At 51.4% G+C, this 17,772-nt stretch overlaps 2 protein-coding genes across 2 annotated transcripts in view; one reads left to right on the top strand and one right to left on the bottom strand.

The window, feature by feature from the left end:
- The window catches only part of LOC118774057 (collagen alpha-5(IV) chain-like), a 42,144-nt gene extending 40,965 nt beyond the window's left edge, over nt 1-1,179 (top strand). The window contains exon 50 of the mRNA XM_036523171.1: nt 493-1,179. Within this exon, the coding sequence (XP_036379064.1) occupies nt 493-574 (82 nt within the window). The 3' untranslated portion in view covers nt 575-1,179. The remainder of the gene's footprint in view (nt 1-492) is intronic.
- A 3,409-nt stretch (nt 1,180-4,588) lies between these two features.
- On the bottom strand, nt 4,589-14,442 carry LOC118774032 (insulin receptor substrate 2-B-like). Its single transcript, XM_036523132.1, has 2 exons — nt 10,920-14,442; nt 4,589-5,220 (listed from the first exon to the last, which is right to left on the bottom strand). The coding sequence occupies exons 1-2, from the start codon at nt 14,140-14,142 to the stop codon at nt 5,216-5,218; spliced, it is 3,228 nt and encodes a 1,075-aa protein (XP_036379025.1). The 5' UTR covers nt 14,143-14,442; the 3' UTR covers nt 4,589-5,215.
- Between the last annotated feature and the right edge of the window lie 3,330 nt (nt 14,443-17,772).

Below are 17,772 nucleotides of genomic sequence, written 5' to 3'. Positions count from 1 at the left end.
GCTTTGACCGGGTTCGGGTTGAGTCCGTCCTGTAAGGAGGTGCAGGTGGAGTCAGACACGGCTTTGACCGGGTTCGGGTTGAGTAGCTGTAACTTTGGAATGAGCCGTATGAACTGACTGCACAGAAACAGATTTAACATGTAACTGTGGACATTAAGACTCCTCGGGATAATTATTCATCCCAATATGACATCTAAAACATGTTTTGCAGGCCGACCACTGCCAGCTAAGAAAATATTATTATATTATTATTATTATTATTATTATTATTATTTTGGGTAGAAGTTCTGTTGGAAGCTCTAGTGAACAGCTAAGGAGAACAGTCATGAATCTGTCTGTCATTCCTGTATGGTCAAAAGAGGCCCAACCTTCTCCTCTCCTTCTTTCCTCTTTCCTACTACTCTCTCTCCTCCTGTTGCTCCTCCTGTCTCTCCTCCTGTCTCTCCTCCTCCTGCCTCTCGTCTCTGCTCCTCCCTGCGCTCTCTCCTGCAGGAGGCCCCCGTCGGAGACGCTGAAGGAGGGTAATCTGCGCACGCGAGTGAGTCGCTGCGTGGTCTGCATGAAGAGGACGTAATGGCAGGAAAACTGGAAACCATGACGACCAGTGACTGGCAGGTGGAGTTACATCGGTGCTCGTGAAGCGCGTGCTTCAGCACAGTGGTGCTACTGTACAACACAGCAATGAAAATGAAAACGAACTGAATCATTTTCTCAAATAAGTACTTCAAAAAGCAAGGAAAACCACACGACGGGCTGTGCTGGATGTCTGATAAAGGTGCATTTTTTGTTTTTCTCTTTCTGGGAGAAGTTTTTTCAAAAGGCTTTTTGTTGTGATGCTAGTATATGTTTCCTGAAGATGTGTGCTTCTCGTCTTCAAAGCAGTGAAACTGTCTCCGTCTTACAGAAACTGGCACTTTTGCCTCTGACACCATAGAGAGGAGATGCACTGAAAAAAAGCTTCTTTAGTGTGATTGCTTTTTTAAATTTTATTTTTCCCATTTTCTCAAGGTGCTACTAACAGCGCTGTAAGCTATAAGCATTTTATTTCTCTTTTGTAAGTAATTAAGTCTGTATATTGTGTAAAACACTTTTTTATAGTGCAGAACGTAAGCCATATGGATTCCTGATGTGTTGCTGGATCACATCTGCAGCCTCAGTCTTTCACACCCTCTCCTGCACCCACACACATTGTACAGTTAGCTTTATATTAGTGACAGTGTTTTATAAATAAATATATATTGAAAAAATATAAACAAATTGGAAATATTTTTCATACATTGAACATTTTTACTTTTTACTCATTTTTTTATTGTTTTTTTTCTTTTCAGTTTTCAGAAAGGTGTCAGATCTTTTGTCAGAGATACTACGCAGTGAAAAGTCTCATCCAGAGTTTTTATATTTTACTAATGTGCTTCTAAGGGGTTTAGATCTTTTTTATACAAAAACTGGACTTCAGTAATGATATAAAGCTATAAATGTTGGAATGATTCGTGCAGTTTGCTTCCACTGGTCTTTCGCACCATATTACTGCTCTGTGTAAATATATGGTGAGCAGGACCAGTAACGGCAAATATTTTCAATTGTCAGTTCAGACCCTTTGTAAAAGTTATTAAGGGGTTATATATGTATTGATTTTTAAATGTTTTTTTCTCTGTGTTTATTATCCAGACATTATTGACTCAAAGGTGGAAATAAAGAAAACAAAGTTAATAAGTGTCTTGTGTTACCAGGACATTTCCATCCATAATGGGGAATGAACATGAATCTTTATGTTCATTCCTGCAACTCAGTCTCACGGCCTACTGAAACACTGAGAAATAAGCAGAGTGCTGTATGTGCGAGCGGCTGTGAGTACAGCCCAAAGTGTGCACGAGGCCAGAGTGCACGAGGCCGGAGTGCACGAGGCAGTGAGGGCCGGAGTGCACGAGGCCAGAGTGCACGAGGCCGGAGTGCACGAGGCAGTGAGGGCCGGAGTGCACGAGGCAGTGAGGGCCGGAGTGCACGAGGCAGTGAGGGCCGGAGTGCACGAGGCCAGAGTGCACGAGGCAGTGAGGGCCGGAGCGCACGAGGCCAGAGTGCACGATCCCAGTGGTATCCCAGAGTTCCCTCCAGGTTCTCCCGTTTCTGTGGCCTGACTCTCCCTGACAGCCTGTCTGCTCCTTTCTCTCACACCCGGGATGTGGCTGTGTCTGGAGACGGACTCTGTTCCATAGATGTTTGGATGTTTGTGTGCAGTTTGCCGCATGTTGGCTGGTGAGGCAGAATCTCTCACAGCTGATTCAAACCACTGATTAATGTGTGCTTGTGTGTGTGTGTGTGTGTGTGTGTCCAGTTAACTTTCTCTTTATACTTTTTTCATAAAAACTTAAACACAAACACAACAAACCACACAGACAGAGTTTTGGCCTTCTGATACATTAACACATTTTTATTGCAATGGCTCTATCGAAAGCAAAAAGTCAGATAAATATAAACACTATACACAGCACTCCAAATTCCTTGGCTGAAATCCACCATCCATCTGGGGAAAAATACAGAGAGCCACGCGGCGCAATTCACAAGAAAAACAAGAGTATTTACAGTGGAAGACTCAGCCAAGTACAGTTTCAATCGTTAAATTATTTTCTTCAGACGTACGTTGCAGAATAAAGCACGCATTGACAACACGCTTCTGTATTTACCTGCTTCCGCTCGGCATAGCTCATAACCTGCACTCCAGCAAACAGAGTCCTAGACTGTACGCACTGTGCCGCGGGAGCGTCAGCACACTCGCCCCCTCCTGGCGGGCGATGGAAAAATGCCCCCTTTATTCCAAACATGCAACAATCCAACGCAGCGCCCCGCATCTGAACCCCTCTGCTCTGTGAAAAACAAGCTGCATCGCATTAATGCCGTACGGGCCGAGCCTCGGGTCTGTGCCATGAGGCTGCCGTTATAATCTCTCATTTTCCTTTATTTAGATCAGTGTTGTTTTTAAATTAAATTATAACAGTATTTAAAGGTAGAATATTAACAAAATAATTACAAAAACAGAGTAGCCAAGGCCAAACTTTGTTAGATATACACTGAATGGACCAGGCAGTGCCCTCCTGTTGAAAGGAAGGAGCCTCTTTTGCCGATATAAAGGCAACACACACACTGCTGTACTGCACCAACACCCAACCACAACCCGTCACTGGGTTAGGAGGAAAAGGGTGAGGATTCACACCACTCCCTCTTTTATAACTACCAGCACTGACATGCACAGACTACATGTACCCTGAAAAAACATTTCCTACAAAAATTCCTTCTTGGATTTTGGAAAAAATAAGATTTAAAAAAAAATCTTTAAAAAGTCAGGTGGTGAAGCATGTAGATGGTCCCTGAACAGGAAGTGGCTGAATAGGAAGTACCATAGATGTCTCCTTAACAGGAAACTGGCTGGCTGACCATAGAAAGGCTGACTGGCACATAGATGTACAGCGAAACACAGGGCAGTGTTGTGAGAGCAGAGTATGGCAGACACTCTCCATCATCATCACTCCACAGCCTAGACCCCCTGTGTCCACTGCACTGCGGCCAGTGCTGAACAGAGGAGCTGGCTCTGACTGGACTGAATGTGGACGTTACTGTGAAAAGGGGTGTGGCTTAAAGAGGAGCTGGTTCTGATTGGACTGAATGTGGAGGTTTGTGTGAAAGGGTGAGTGGTTTAAAGAGGAGCTGGTTCTGGATTGGGCTGAATGTGGAGGTTACTGTGAAAAGGAGAGTGGCTTATATAGGAGCTGGTTCTGATTGGACTGAATGTGGAGGTTACTGTGAAAAGGGGAGTGGCTTAAATAGGAGCTGGTTCTGGATTGGGCTGAATGTGGAGGTTAGTGTGAAAGGGGGTGGGGCTTAAAGAGGAGCTGGTTCTGGATTGGGCTGAATGTGGAGGTTAGTGTGGAAACTCAAGTTAAGTTACTTAACCTATTTAGACTTAGCGAGAGGAGACTTAGGGGTGATCTAATAGAGGTTTTTAAATTTATAAAAGGACTCAATAAGGTTAACTATAATAGATTTTTTAGGGTGAGTTCAGTCTGTAGAACAAGGGGACATAAATGGAAACTAGTGAAGAGTAAATTCCGCACTGGTATAAGGAAGTACTATTTTACACAAAGAGTTATGAATACATGGAGTAGGTTGCCAGGTCATGTAGTTGATGCAGAGATCCTTGCTGTGTTCAAGTGCAGACTTGATGCAGTTTTGAATTCTCTTTAATTGTAATGGCGAGCATAGTTGGGCCGAATGGCCTGTCCTTGTCATATGTTCTTATGTTCTTAAAAGGGGTGTGGCTTAAAGAGGAGCTGCTTCTGATTGGACTGAATGTGGAGGTTAGTGTGAAAAGGGGCGTGGCTCAGACCCAGGCAGCACATCTGGAAAAGGACCCTGCACTGCACTTTGTCGCAAGAACCTTTCAATCATTTTTAAATTAAATATTAGACTGTCAGCAAAAAATGTACAACAAATTTCCTAGTTATTTAGTACCGTTTGAAAATTCCGAACTAAAAGCTTAAAATCATAATGATCCCAAAAGCTGTTTTCTTATTTATCATAATGCATTTGGGTTGTCTCCCAACCTAATGAACACAGAACACCAGGCTACAAAACGACAGGAACAAAAAACCCTAAAATCTCCCAGCGAGTCATCCTTCTACACCACCCCACCCCCCCGTGCCAGGGTGCACCGTGTAAAACACACAGTTCACAAGAGGGCACGGATACTGGTGATGGCGATTTGGGTCACTCTCGTACCTGAGGCTTGTGCTTCTATCTATATGTGCAGCCACGTAAGGTACCGCGTATCAGGTGAGCTATAAGATATCAGGTGAAGTGGAAGGTGTAAGGTGTCAGGTATCAGGTAACAGCTAAGTACCAAGTATTGGGGTACAAGTATTGTGTATGTTGTGTATCAGTTTGGATTTTGGAGGAGAACAAACCCTGGGGGATGGGGGTCTAGGTCACCTGACTCTCCACCTGCCCCCGAGCAGGCAGCCAGCAGTGAGAACATTGACAGTCAGCCTCGGTGACCTGCCCTGGGATGAAAACGAGGAACACCAGCGAAAGACAGAGGCCGAAACAGCGGCACACCCCCGCAGTGGCCTCTGTGCCAGGCCTGGGGGTCGTCAGGGGTGCCCGGGGCGGCAGCTGGGCACTCAGCTCCAAATGCAGATCCAACCTCTCCCAGGACATGCCCTCTTCAGTCTAGACAGAGAGAGAGGAAGCGGAGGGAGGAGAGAGGGACAGAGAGAGGGAGAGGGAGGGAGAGAGAAGTGGAGTGTCAATCAGAGAGAGAGAGGGGAAAACAGGAAGACACGGGGGGGGGGGGGGGGGCATTAATCAGTACACTGCAGTTCCAGCAAAAATATCTTACGTATCATATGAAATATAAGATATCACAGAAAAATATGAAAGATATATATCATTAATACATAAATAATGGAATTTAAAAGAACATAACAACAGGCCTGTACAGGCCACTGGAGTTCCTCCACACCAAACTCATCAAACCATCAAACCATGTCATGTTCTGCACATTGCTTTGTGCACAGGGGCACAGTCATGCTGGAACAGGAAAGGGCGTTCCCCAAACTGTTGCCACAAAGTTGGAAGCATACAATTGTTTAATTCAATTCAATTCAATTCATTTTTATTTGTATAGCGCTTTTTACAACACAAGTTGTCACAAAGCAGCTTTACATTGTTCCCAGGCCTGAGACCCCCTGAGAGCAAGCCTAAGGCAACAGTGGCAAGGAAAAACTCCCTATCAGGAAGAAACCTTAAGCAGAACCGGGCTCATAGGGGGGGCCCATCTGCTTCTGGTCGGCACTGGGCAGATAGAGTTAGCTGGGCAGATAGAGTTAGAGTTAGTTAGTTTAAAATGTCTTTGTATGCTGTAGCATTAAAGTTGCCCTTCACTGGAACTAAGAGGCCTAGCCCAAACCCTGAAAAGCCCCAGACCATTATCCCTCCTCCACCAAACTTTACAGTAGGCACTGTGCATTCCGGTAGGTAGCGCTCTCCTGGCATCTGCCAAACCCAGATTCGTCGACTGCCAGATAGTGAAGCGTGATTCATCACTCCAGAGAATGCGTTTCCACTGCTCCAGAGTCCAGTGGCGGCGTGCTTTGCACCACTCCAGCCGTCGCTTGGCATTGCGCATAGTGATGTTGGGCTTGTGTGCAGCTGCTCGGCCATGGAAACCCATTTCATGAAGCTCCCAATGCACAGTTCTTGTGCTGATATTGCAGCCAGAGACAGTTTGGAACTCTGTAGTGAGTGATTCAACAGAGGATAGGCAGTTTTTGCGTGCTACGCGCTTCAGCACTCGGCAACCCCGCTCTGTAAGTTTGCGTGGTTTGCCGCTTCATGGCTGAGCCGGTATTGCTCCTAGACGCTTCCACTTAACAATAATAGCACTTACAGTTGACCGGGGCAGATCTAGCAGGGCAGAAATTTCGCAAACTGACTTGTGGCAAAGATGGCATCCTATGACAGTGCCACGTTTAAAGTCACTGAGCTCTCCAGTACAACCCATTCTACTTCCAAAGTTTGTCTATGGAGATTGCATGGCTATGTGCTTGATTTTACGCACCTGTTAACAATCAGTGTGGCTGAAACACCTGAATAATTAACCTCAATAATTAGGAGGGGTGTCCACATACTTTTGGCCATATAGTGTACTTCAGCTTAAATACATAATTACTTGTAGACATGAATTCATATCTCGTGCACAAGGGCCTAAGCATTCTGATTTAGTGTTTCATTGTTTGGCATAAGCCGTAAAGAACTGTGAAAGCTGGGTGCAATGCAGCAACGGACGCTGTTAGGCATACATTTTCATATTCATGTTTTCTGTATGTCATGCATGTATGTATTTCATTTATTTATTCAGACCATGTTCGTGCAGGAGTGCGTCTCCACACCCCCAGCCATCTCTCCACCAGATCATCGGCTGGACACAGGGCTGCGCTGGATCAGGGGTAACAGGTCAGAGGTCAGAGGTCAGCCTGGGACAGTGCATTAGTCACAGATGGCACAGAGCAGTCCATCTGCACACAGCCGATTCTTTGACCTCGGAGCTCTGCCCACCTCACAATGCCCTCCCCGTCTGAGAGAGAGTGCGAGTATAAACCTGTGTGTACGTGTGTGTGAACGTTTGACTATCTGAGCATGTGTGTGTGTGTGTGTGTGAGAGAGAGAGAGAGAGAGAGAGAGAGAGAGAGAGAGAGAGAGAGGGAGAATGTGTATGCACATGCGTATGAATGTTTGACTGTGTGTGTCTAAGAGAGTGTACGTGTGTGTATAAAGTGTGGGGGATCCTTAAATAATGCTGGGGGTTCCCTGTTGGCTCAGTCAGTGTGGTGCTCTACTTAAACACAGGCTGAGCCCGAGAGTCTAGGCTCCAATCTGCAAACAATGACCAGAAGCCCACAGCTATGGACCACACTAGCTTTGTTTGTTCTGCTGGGGGGGGGGGGGGGGGGGGTTTGGGGAAACCTGTGACTCTCCCCCCTGGCTGGAACCCCAGTGCTGCAAATAGGCAGCTGCAAGGAGGAGCAGGGGGTGACCAGCTCAGCGCTGCCGTCAGCCTATCAGAGCAGACTCTCACAGGAGCCCCGCTCTGCGACCCCACACCCTGCCGTCAGCCTATCAGAGCAGACTCTCACAGGAGCCCCGCTCTGAGCTGCGACCCCACACCCTGCCGTCAGCCCGTCAGCCTATCAGAGCAGACTCTCACAGGAGCCCCGCTCTGAGCTGCGACCCCACACCCTGCCGTCAGCCTATCAGAGCAGACTCTCACAGGAGCCCCACTCTGAGCTGCGACCCCACACCCTGCTGCTGCAGCACGGCTGTGAATGCAGGCCCAGCTTCTCCACAAGCGTGGGCGGAAAAGGTTCTAAACGCAACGCAATAACGGGCAGCAGAACTCGGGCAGCCCCCCCACAGGACATGACCAACATGCCGGGACACTGTGCATCCACCCCCCCCCACAGGACATGACCCACACGCCGGGACACTGTGCATCCATCCCCCCCCCCAACAGGACATGACCCACACGCGGGACACTGTGCATGAGGGACACGCTTCCACTGACATCAGCACATTATTGCATCACATTCTGCAGATGATATAACAATCAAACGCAACTCCAGCCCACAGCAACCTGTTTCTCATTATTACAGTCTGTACTGTAACACCAACAGCAGCTCAGCAGGGTGCTGAAGTTCCACATATGTGTTGTAATGCTATGTCCAGTGTTACATGTGTTAATGTCAGATTCATAGATTATTACTTCAAAGCCCTCCCGTTTAATATACTTGCCTAAATGTGTTACTCAGGGTCAAAGACAAAATGATGTAACGGTTAAATAATCCCCCCCTCCCACCCCCCGACCTGGAGTCAGCGGAACATGAAGCGGCCCTGTGTGGAATAAATCTATTTGTAAACAGCGGCCGGCTTCCAGGGGGTGAACTCAGTGCCCTGTGAGATTTCAGAGTGCGAGTCAGGTTAGCTACCAATACCAGTCTGCTGCTCACAGAGCCTGTCTCTGCGGGAGGGGGGGGTCACTGAAGGGCCAGCACCCCCAAAGCGCTCCCTGCGTCTCTCTGTCAGGGGGTGTCGGGGGGATAGGCACTCTGCAGGGTGAGCCTGAGCTCCCCGGGAGGAACCAGGCCGCCTACATTTCCCACGCTGCCTCAGGAGCCCCTCAGGGGCAGACTGGCCTGCTGGACTCTGTGTGGGAAATGGCCTGGCATCACTCCTACAGCCCCAGGTCCCCATGCAAATTCTATCCTCCATTCGAAGAAAACATTTAGCACACAGCTGTGCTGGATCTTCCTGTGACTGTGGATAAGAGTCTCTATTTGAAGTCAACAGCGTAAATGTAATTCTACAGCGACTCACCTTGCCTGCCGCCCTGGATTAGAACGTCTGCTAAGTAACGAACGGTAAATGTAAATGACACAAGCGCTGCAAAACCGAAGTGATCACTGCGACCGAAAGCCTGCGTTTGTGCTCAGATGTGCACTCCTTGCTTGCGTTTCCTGTCGACTGACACGATTAGTTGAACGCACCCACATAACAGGCAAATCTGTGTCCCGCTCGGATGCCCTGTGAAGGCTGGCCTCTCATTGCAGGAGCCGAGTGCGTGCAGGTAAGGGGCAGCTCTGACACACTCTCCTCCACAGACCCCGCCCCCTGACACACACTCAAGGAACACACACACACACTGTAACAGCACTCTCTCTCACACACACACACGCACACACTCGCACACGCACTCACACACGCACATGCACCCATATACACACACACACACTGTAACAGCACTCTCTCTCACACACACACACACACACAAACTCGCACACGCACTCGCACACGCACTCACACACGCACATGCACCCATATACACACACACACACACACACTGTAACAGCATTCTCTCTCTCACACACACACACACACACACATACACACTCACTCACACACGCACACACAGATACATACACGTACACACATACACGCACATGGACACACACACTCACACATGCACCCATACACACACACACACACGCACATGCACATGCACCCATACACACACACACACACACACACACTCACACACACACATGCACCCATACACACACACACACACACACACACACACACACACATACACACACACGCACATGCACCCATATACACACACACACACACACACGCACACGCACACGCACATGCACCCATATACACACACATACACACACACACACACACACACACTGTAACAGCATTCTCTCTCTCACACACACACACACACACGCACACACACATGCACACGGACGTGCGCGCACGCACATAGACACACGCACTCACACACGCACATGCGCACATGCACCCATACACACACACACACACATACACACACACAGATACATACACGTACACACACACACACACATGGACACACACACACACACACACACACTCACACACGCACATGCACCCATACACACACACACACACACACACACACACACACACGCACGCACACGCACACATACACACACACACACACACACACACACACACACACACACACACACACACACACACACACACACACACACACACACACGCGCGCGCGCACATGCACCCATACACACACACACACACACACGCACACGCACATGCACCCATACACACACACACACACACACACACACACACACGCGCACATGCACCCATACACACACACACACACACAAACCCAGAGGTGCAGGTAATGCTTATAAGAGAACATAAAGGATGCAGTCAGTACTTGCTTTGCTTTAATGGTGTTCCTTTAAACTCCCCAAACACCCCTAAAATGTTACTGTTACACTGAGCAAACGTCAGAGATTTCTATTCACAACCTTATTCTGCAGATTTCACTCTCGGACAGACAAATATTCTCTACAACAGCATCCACAGAATCCCTGCTCCATACCATAATACACCTCTGGGCACAGAGGCTGCAGGGGGCTGTATGCTGAGGTCTGAGAAAACTCTTATTCAATTCACTCAAAAAGTAACTATCACCACGATAAATGGCCACTGTGAGGTAAACCCAGCAGCCCCAGGTGAGGGCAAGTGAAGCCAACAATGCCTAACAAGCCCCAGTGCTCTTGCTCAAAAAATATTTCACCCCACAAACAGCTTCCAGCCATCAAATTATATTCAAACATTGATTAGCAGAGGTTGATCTCACTAACGTTAACATTACGATTCCCTGCACACCGCACTAGGTTCAGGCTGTAAAGAGCGAGCGCTTTCCTAAGCTTTCAGGCGTTTTCACAGCTGCAGTCCTTCCCTGGGCTTACAGCACTGCAGCAAGCACAAGCACAACCAACAGAACCAACCTGTGGAGCGGGTGGCCCGCGGGTCGGACGTGGAGAAGTCGATGCTGGCGTAGGCCCGGTTCTCCGGGAGCCCGGGCGTGGGTGAAGGGGGGGGCTCCCTCAGGTCCAGAGCGATGTAGTTCAGGCCGGTGGCGTTTTGGCATACCTGTCCCGCAGAGCCGCGGGCGTCGTCAGCACAGGCCACGCCCTCCGTGCGCAACCACACACTGTCGAAGGAGGCGGAGCTGTGCCGCTTGGAGCTGTCCGTCAGGCAATGACTGGCGGTGCCTGGCGTGCTGCCGTTGCTGGTGGCTCCTCCCACAGAGGCAGGAAACGTCTCAGAGCTGTGTCTCCGCCTACTGGGAGGCGGGGCCCGAATCACCGTGGGCTCCATCTCTGGGGCGGGAGGGGGCAGGGTGGGGTAGTGCTGGCCCATGGGGCTCCGTGACCCCCCCACCAGGCCAAAGGTCATTTCCGTGTAGTCCTCCATCTGTCCTGCATGGCTGCAGGTGGCGGAGCCGCAGGGGGCGGAGCCACAGGCGGCCCCACAGGTGTACCTGGGGGGGTTCCATGGTGCTACCAGTGAAGGGCGAGGGGAGACGCCCTGGGCCAGGCTCAGGTAGTCCTCCTGCAGGGGGGAGGAGCCTGGCGGGGTGGGCGGGGCCTCCGTGCCCAGGTTGCAGGGGGTGTTCTGGTCTCGGAACGCTATGTTGATGTACTCGCCAGGGCTGGGGGGGTCAGAGGCCTTGCTCGCCCGCCGCCTGCCCAGAGAGAGACAGCTGGGCCGCGCAGCCTGCTGCTCTTCTGCGCAGACGCTGGCCGGACTCTCACTGCTGCCGTCTGCAGCTGCGCAGATGCTGGCCGGACTCTCACTGCTGCCGTCTGCAGCTGCGCAGACGCTGGCCGGACTCTCACTGCTGCCGTCTGCAGCTGCGCAGATGCTGGCCGGACTCTCACTGCTGCCGTCTGCAGCTGCGCAGACGCTGGCCGGACTCTCACTGCTGCCGTCTGCAGCTGCGCAGACGCTGGCCGGACTCTCACTGCTGCCGTCTGCAGCTGTGCAGACGCTGGCCGGACTCTCCCTGCTGCCGTCTGCAGCTGCGCAGACGGGCTGGGCGGGACAGCTCATGGGCATGTACTCGCTGTGCTGCAGGGGGGCCTTGTAGGAGCGCGGCAGGGAGAAGTAGGAGCCGCAGGAGGCCTCACAGGACAGCTGGCTCGGGACACCCCCGCTGCTGCGGGACATATCCATGTACTCGCCCATCTGCAGCTGGTCCACGGGGGGGGTGTGGCTGGGGGGGAGCATCACCATGTACCCGAGCGCGTCCGCCTGCGGGGGGGGCTGGGAGGGGGGGCCCCCGCCGCGCTGCATGGGCATGTACTCCGAGCCGCCCGGCATCATCGGCGTGTACCCCTCGTCGGGGTCAGAGAGGGGGAGGCAGCGCAGCCTGGGGGAGGACGAGCAGGCCAGCTGCCCCCTCCCCCCTGCGGAGCCAGCCTCCGCCGCACGCTCCTCCAGCGAGCTCGTCTGGGTCGTCTTCTGCTGCCCGGCGGGCGTGCCGTTGCCCCCTGCTGGCCCGGAGGGGAACACGCCCTCGGCCCTGCCGCGCCGCTCCATCGCCATGTAGTCGCTGAGGTGGCGCTCCTCGCGGATGGGCGGGGTGTTGCCCAGCGAGTCAGGCGTGGCGCTGCGCACGCGTAAGTAGCGCAGATCGCAGGGGCTGGAGCCGTACTCGTCAGACGAGACGAAGCCGCCGTCGCTGGGTGAGCCGCAGAGCGAGGCGCTGGAAGGGCGGGTCAGCGGGTCGGAGGCGGAGCCGAGCCCGCTGCTGCCCGACACGCTCACCGGGCTGCTGCAGGGGAAGTATGCGACGGGCAGGGAGGCGGAGCGTGTGTGGGGGGCGGGGGCGGGCGGAGCACGCGGGTACCGTCCCCCGCCGCGGGCGGAGCTCAGCTGCAGCAGGCTGCCGGTGATGGAGCGGAAGGGCCGGCTCATGGTGCCCTCGCCCTCGCTGGAGGTGCGGAAGCGGTAGGCGTGGCAGGCCCCGCCCTTGCCGCCGGGCGGAGTCCCGGACACGCCGTCCCCCCACGGCCGCCGCTGAAGCCCTGTCTGGCTGGGCGGCAGATTGCCATGGTGACGGCGCGTGGTGATGAAGGCCGCCGGGTTGGACCCGGTCGACTGGCTCTTGCTGCGTGGCCGGAACTCGGCGAAGGCCTTCAGCGCCTTCATGGTGTCCAGGATGGTCTCGTGCATGCTTTGCGCCACCACGGCGTCGTCCACCTGCATCCAGAGCTCGCCGGGCCCCGTGGACGCGGACCGGCCCACCTCCATGAAGAAGAAGCTCTCTGAGTGGCCGCAGCGGCGGATGTTCATCAGCTGCAGCTTGACGCAGGGCGTGTCGGCGTTCAGCTTCACCAGCTGGACGCTGCGGGGCGACAGGCACAGCCGGTACACGCCCGTCAGGTTCTTGGTCTGGCCCAGCCCCTTGGGCTTCACGTGCACCTGCCACACCTCCTTGAACCCAGCGCCGGGCGTGACCGTGCCGTAGCCGTCGTCCAGCTCGTCGGGATCCGGCTTCCTGCCCTCGGTCATCAGGTCGCTGAGCGCCAGGTACCAGGCCGCCTGCTCCTGCTCGCTCTCCGCCACCATGGCGAAGTACTCGTCCTTCGTGTACAGGGCGATGAGGTATTTGTACTTGGCGTCAGCCCTCTTGCTGACAGTGAAACACTGGTACAGGTAGATCACTCTCTTCGGAGGGCAGGCGGTGCTGGAGGCGCCAGCGGCAGCGCGGAGGCTGTTTCGGAACTTCTTCTCGCTGTCGTAGTACTCCAGCCGGCTGGGCCCCGCGTGGCTCGGGCCCCTCAGCACGAAGAAGCGCTTGTGTCCGTGCTTCTGCTTCCGCAGGTACCCGCATTTCCAGATATCGCTCTCCGCCCCGTCCCAGCATGCAGCGGCGGCGTGGTCGTGACTCGGGTTTAGGGAAGAGGGTGAAGCCCTGCTGGCCGAATCTCCCTGATTAATCCCGTCCGGAAAACGCGGCTGCTGCCGGCGGTGATGCTGCTCGTGCTGCTGCAGGGCGTGATGGTACGGCTGCGGGATGTGCGGGTGGAAGCGCCCGCCGCCGGTGTTGAGTAACAGCGATGGGGGTTCCCCGGCGGCGGGGTCGCTCACAGGAGCGCGCTGCTGCGTTTCCAGCATCAACATACCGCCGCTGCTTTCTTGATAATTTAGCAAATTTTCCATGGGAAAACGCAATCAGCTAGCTAGCTAAAGGTCACTTTACCTTAACGACCGTTACAGATGCAAACCCCATTCTGCTACGGAGAGCTGCAGCTCCAACGCGATGAATGCCTTCCAAAAAGCTGCTCCCCGCCGCCCAATGCAACGCTGTGCAGGGAAGGAACGACGCAGCGCAGGCTCCACACAAACACACCGCTACATCGCTAGCTGTCTCGCCGCATTTACGCGTTAGCGTTGTGAATCCGGCCAGCTCGCCTGGCTAGCGCTCCTGCCAGCCGCCTGTCCCCCCCTCCAGCACACACACACTCCGAGGACCAGCGAAAACAACACGTGACTCCTGCGTAAACCCCGAGTGGGCGGGATAACGCCAAATCCCGTCATTTCAATTGGAGAGACTGGTAAAAGTCATATGACTGACAGTATTATAAACCAACCACCGCGGACAATATATCAACACCGTAAACTACGAGCTATCGTATTTCTTGGAGTTTCAATTTAGAAAAAGGGGTGGAGACGTTGTTGGGTTGTATGCTAATATTTCATCCAATTGTAAACGGTTGTTTAGTAGGCGTTTCGGGTTTGTTATTGATGAGTGGGCAGCCAGCTTTGATGGCATTAATTCTGCCCAATCGCTGTGCTCGCTGCGCAGGGGGCGGGCCGTATGCTGTAGTAAGCCGCATTACTGGGCGGGTTTTGCCGCTGCGATACCGAGGTAAACAAAGATGCGCTGTGGATTCAGCAGGTTGCAGCTGGACTGAACTTAAGCGCTTAGACCAAAGCAGGGAAACTCGCTAGATAAATGAACATACTGTAGCTAGCCCGCTAGTTCGCTAGAGGTAGAGAATGTTCTCTTCCATCGAAATAGTTATGCGTTTGGAAATGAGGTTAGCTAGTTTACTAGGTGACTTTAGATAGATGCCGAACCGTGATAACGGGTAACTCACATTATAGCTTGTTAGCTCGCTGGCTGCGCATCTCACCGTCTACTGGTGTTGATAGCAAGATATGTTTAAATTGGAATGAAATTGTAGTTTTGGACGCTTAACTACCAAGACTGCAGTTCTGTCACAAGTGACAACAGTATTATTAACTGCGGTTAATTGGCCATGCTGACGCAGCCTGAGCATGGGCCGGTTATTACTATTGCGCATTATTTTAAAGCTGCGCTTTAATGCTCGGATTCCGATAGCTGCACGCACCAGTGAACGGTTTGATCACTTCTGCACCAGACTGTAACCTCTTCACACGTTGACAAACCTGAAATCACTGATAGCCTACTTGAACAAACCTAAAAACACTAAAAATAAATAATAAAGAGCAGAAATTATATTCTAGAAGAAACTGACTATAACCCAGTAGATGTAGGGGAGGTTCCATTGTTTTGCTCCCACTCAACAAATTGTGTCACGATATACGATGGAAGGCGTGGAGTAACGGCCCCTTCTTGTGGTCGAAATGTTTCTGCACGTCACGTTTGTGTGCGTTACGTTACATGGCATTATGCATGTGCTTTGCGGACACTTCTCTTCCTCCCACACACCCATTTACACCGCCGGATGCTTACTGCTGGAGGGTTTGTTTTAACGCGAAAGAGTCGCGGGGAGCCGGGCGCTCCGGGAAGCGCCAGATAGTCCTGTGGAAGGTGGATAGTTGCGACTACAGTGATGACGATATGGATGATAACGAAAGTGATGAAGATGATGGGTGTGACGACAGTAATGATGATGTCATGGGTGATAACAGATGAGGATGACAATGATGATGAAGATGATGTGTTCACATTCACAACTGATATTAATCGGTCTGATGGTAACGAGCAGGTTTTCGGGAGAGTTTAATCTCATTATCAGTGACCCTCCTTGTCTGTGTCCTGCTTAAGGTAATCCCCCAGTTTTGAGGTCGCCATCTGGTGGAGTTCCACTCTCATCCACTGGGGGTGCTGTGGGCACCTGCGGAGACCCGGAGTTTAGCTTTGGAAAGGCTATCCCAAACTTTCCAACCCGCAACCCACTTAATGAGCGAACGTTTAGTTTGATTAGTGTGAATGTCTGTGGAAAGGGTATTGCTTGTGTTTTTCACGTTGTGGCTCAGACTCCCTCCCGGACCCTGCTGTGCTGGAAAAATGTTTCAGTTTGAGACAGACTGACCGTTTATTACATTCCAACCCTGAAGCACAAACACACTTACACATGTTAACATAACTTTCATCTTCTGATGTTATTTGTTGAAAATTCTAGATGACTCCCCTTTTAAGGACCCCAGATCAGGTCAGATATTGACATATGAATATTATCCGGCTATCTGCATACCTTTTACCATAGCTTATTTACCAAAGTGCAACAGAGCAAAAATAAACAGGCTTGTCACAAGTACATAGCTACAGGTCTAATACATTTAGATACTGTATATTAGAAGTCTATAAATTATGTGGCAAGCAAAATAATACAGCTGCAAATTATATCAACATGATTATCCACATTTGAATACAATATGTTAGCTATAATATTGACAAGTCTTGAAAAAATGAATAAAGTAACAGAGGTGTATAATCCAGACAGAAACATCTGTACATTGTGCACACATGATTAAATGATTGAACACATTATTGAATACATTCTGCTTTAAGAGTTCTGTGCATGTGTCAGTGACAGTTTGGGACCCCCAGGTGAGTGTCCAGGTGAGTCTGTACACTCTTTGTACCCAGATGGGAAATTTCCTGCCCTTTTCTGATTTGTCACCACCCTGAAGCTTTCCTTCATATGATTGGTCAGTGCCCTAAATCCTGCTTTTATTTGGCCAGCTTTTACAGCACTGTAAAATGGGTGGCATCATGGAAGTGCTCCTTCCTGTAGCTCTGGGTTTTTAGCCTCCATTCTCTTTGTCCAGACGTTCCTGTTACTGTGGGACAGGCAGTGAAGAAGCTCAGGGTTGAAGGGCAGAGACTTTCCTCTCCTCAGGTAAAACCCTGCCTCAGGTAAGAATCTCCCTCAGGTAAAACCTTGCCTCAGGTAAAACCCTGCCTGAGGTAAGAAACTTCCTCAGGTAAGACTGTGCCCTCTCCTGAGGCAGATGGGGGCAGATGGGGCCCTAAAACACGGACAGTGCGCTGTTTCCTGTTTCCAGTGCTGCTTCCTGTCTGGAGGGAGGACAGAGGGAGATGGAGGGAGGGTGTGGGGGTTTGAGGGGCGGGGCCCAGAGCTGATCCTCTTCAATCTCAGCACCTCAATCCAGCAGGATATTTATAACTCCAGAAGCAAATTCATCTTGCAAGGAGCTTCACACTTCAACAAGGCCATTAATCTTTACAGCGCGTGGCCCAGAAGCTGCAGGTGACTCACACTCCATCACCTTACACAAAGCTCCAGAAAGCTCCACTCAGAAGCAAGGCTCCTACAGCCTCATCCCTTTGCACCTCCAAAGCTTTCTCTTTCTCTCTCTCTCTCTCTCTCTGTCTTTCTCTCTCTCTTTCTTTTTCTCTCTCTCTCTGTCTTTCTCTCTCTCTCTCACCCTCTCTTTCTCTCTCTCTCTCTTTCTCTCTCTCTCTCTCTCTCTCTCTCTCCCTCTCTTTCTTTCTCTCTCTCTCTCCCTCTCTCTCTCTCTCTCTCTCTGTCTTTCTCTCTCTCTTTCTCTTTC

Source organism: Megalops cyprinoides, chromosome 3 (assembly GCF_013368585.1).
Source record: "Megalops cyprinoides isolate fMegCyp1 chromosome 3, fMegCyp1.pri, whole genome shotgun sequence".
NCBI classification, from domain to species: domain Eukaryota; kingdom Metazoa; phylum Chordata; class Actinopteri; order Elopiformes; family Megalopidae; genus Megalops; species Megalops cyprinoides.
This window is presented reverse-complemented; position numbering and strand designations above follow the sequence as displayed.

What these genes read in the sequence shown, in the direction of transcription:
- LOC118774032 (XM_036523132.1), bottom strand. Translation starts at nt 14,142, where the DNA reads ATGGAAAATTTGCTAAATTATCAAGAAAGCAGCGGCGGTATGTTGATG.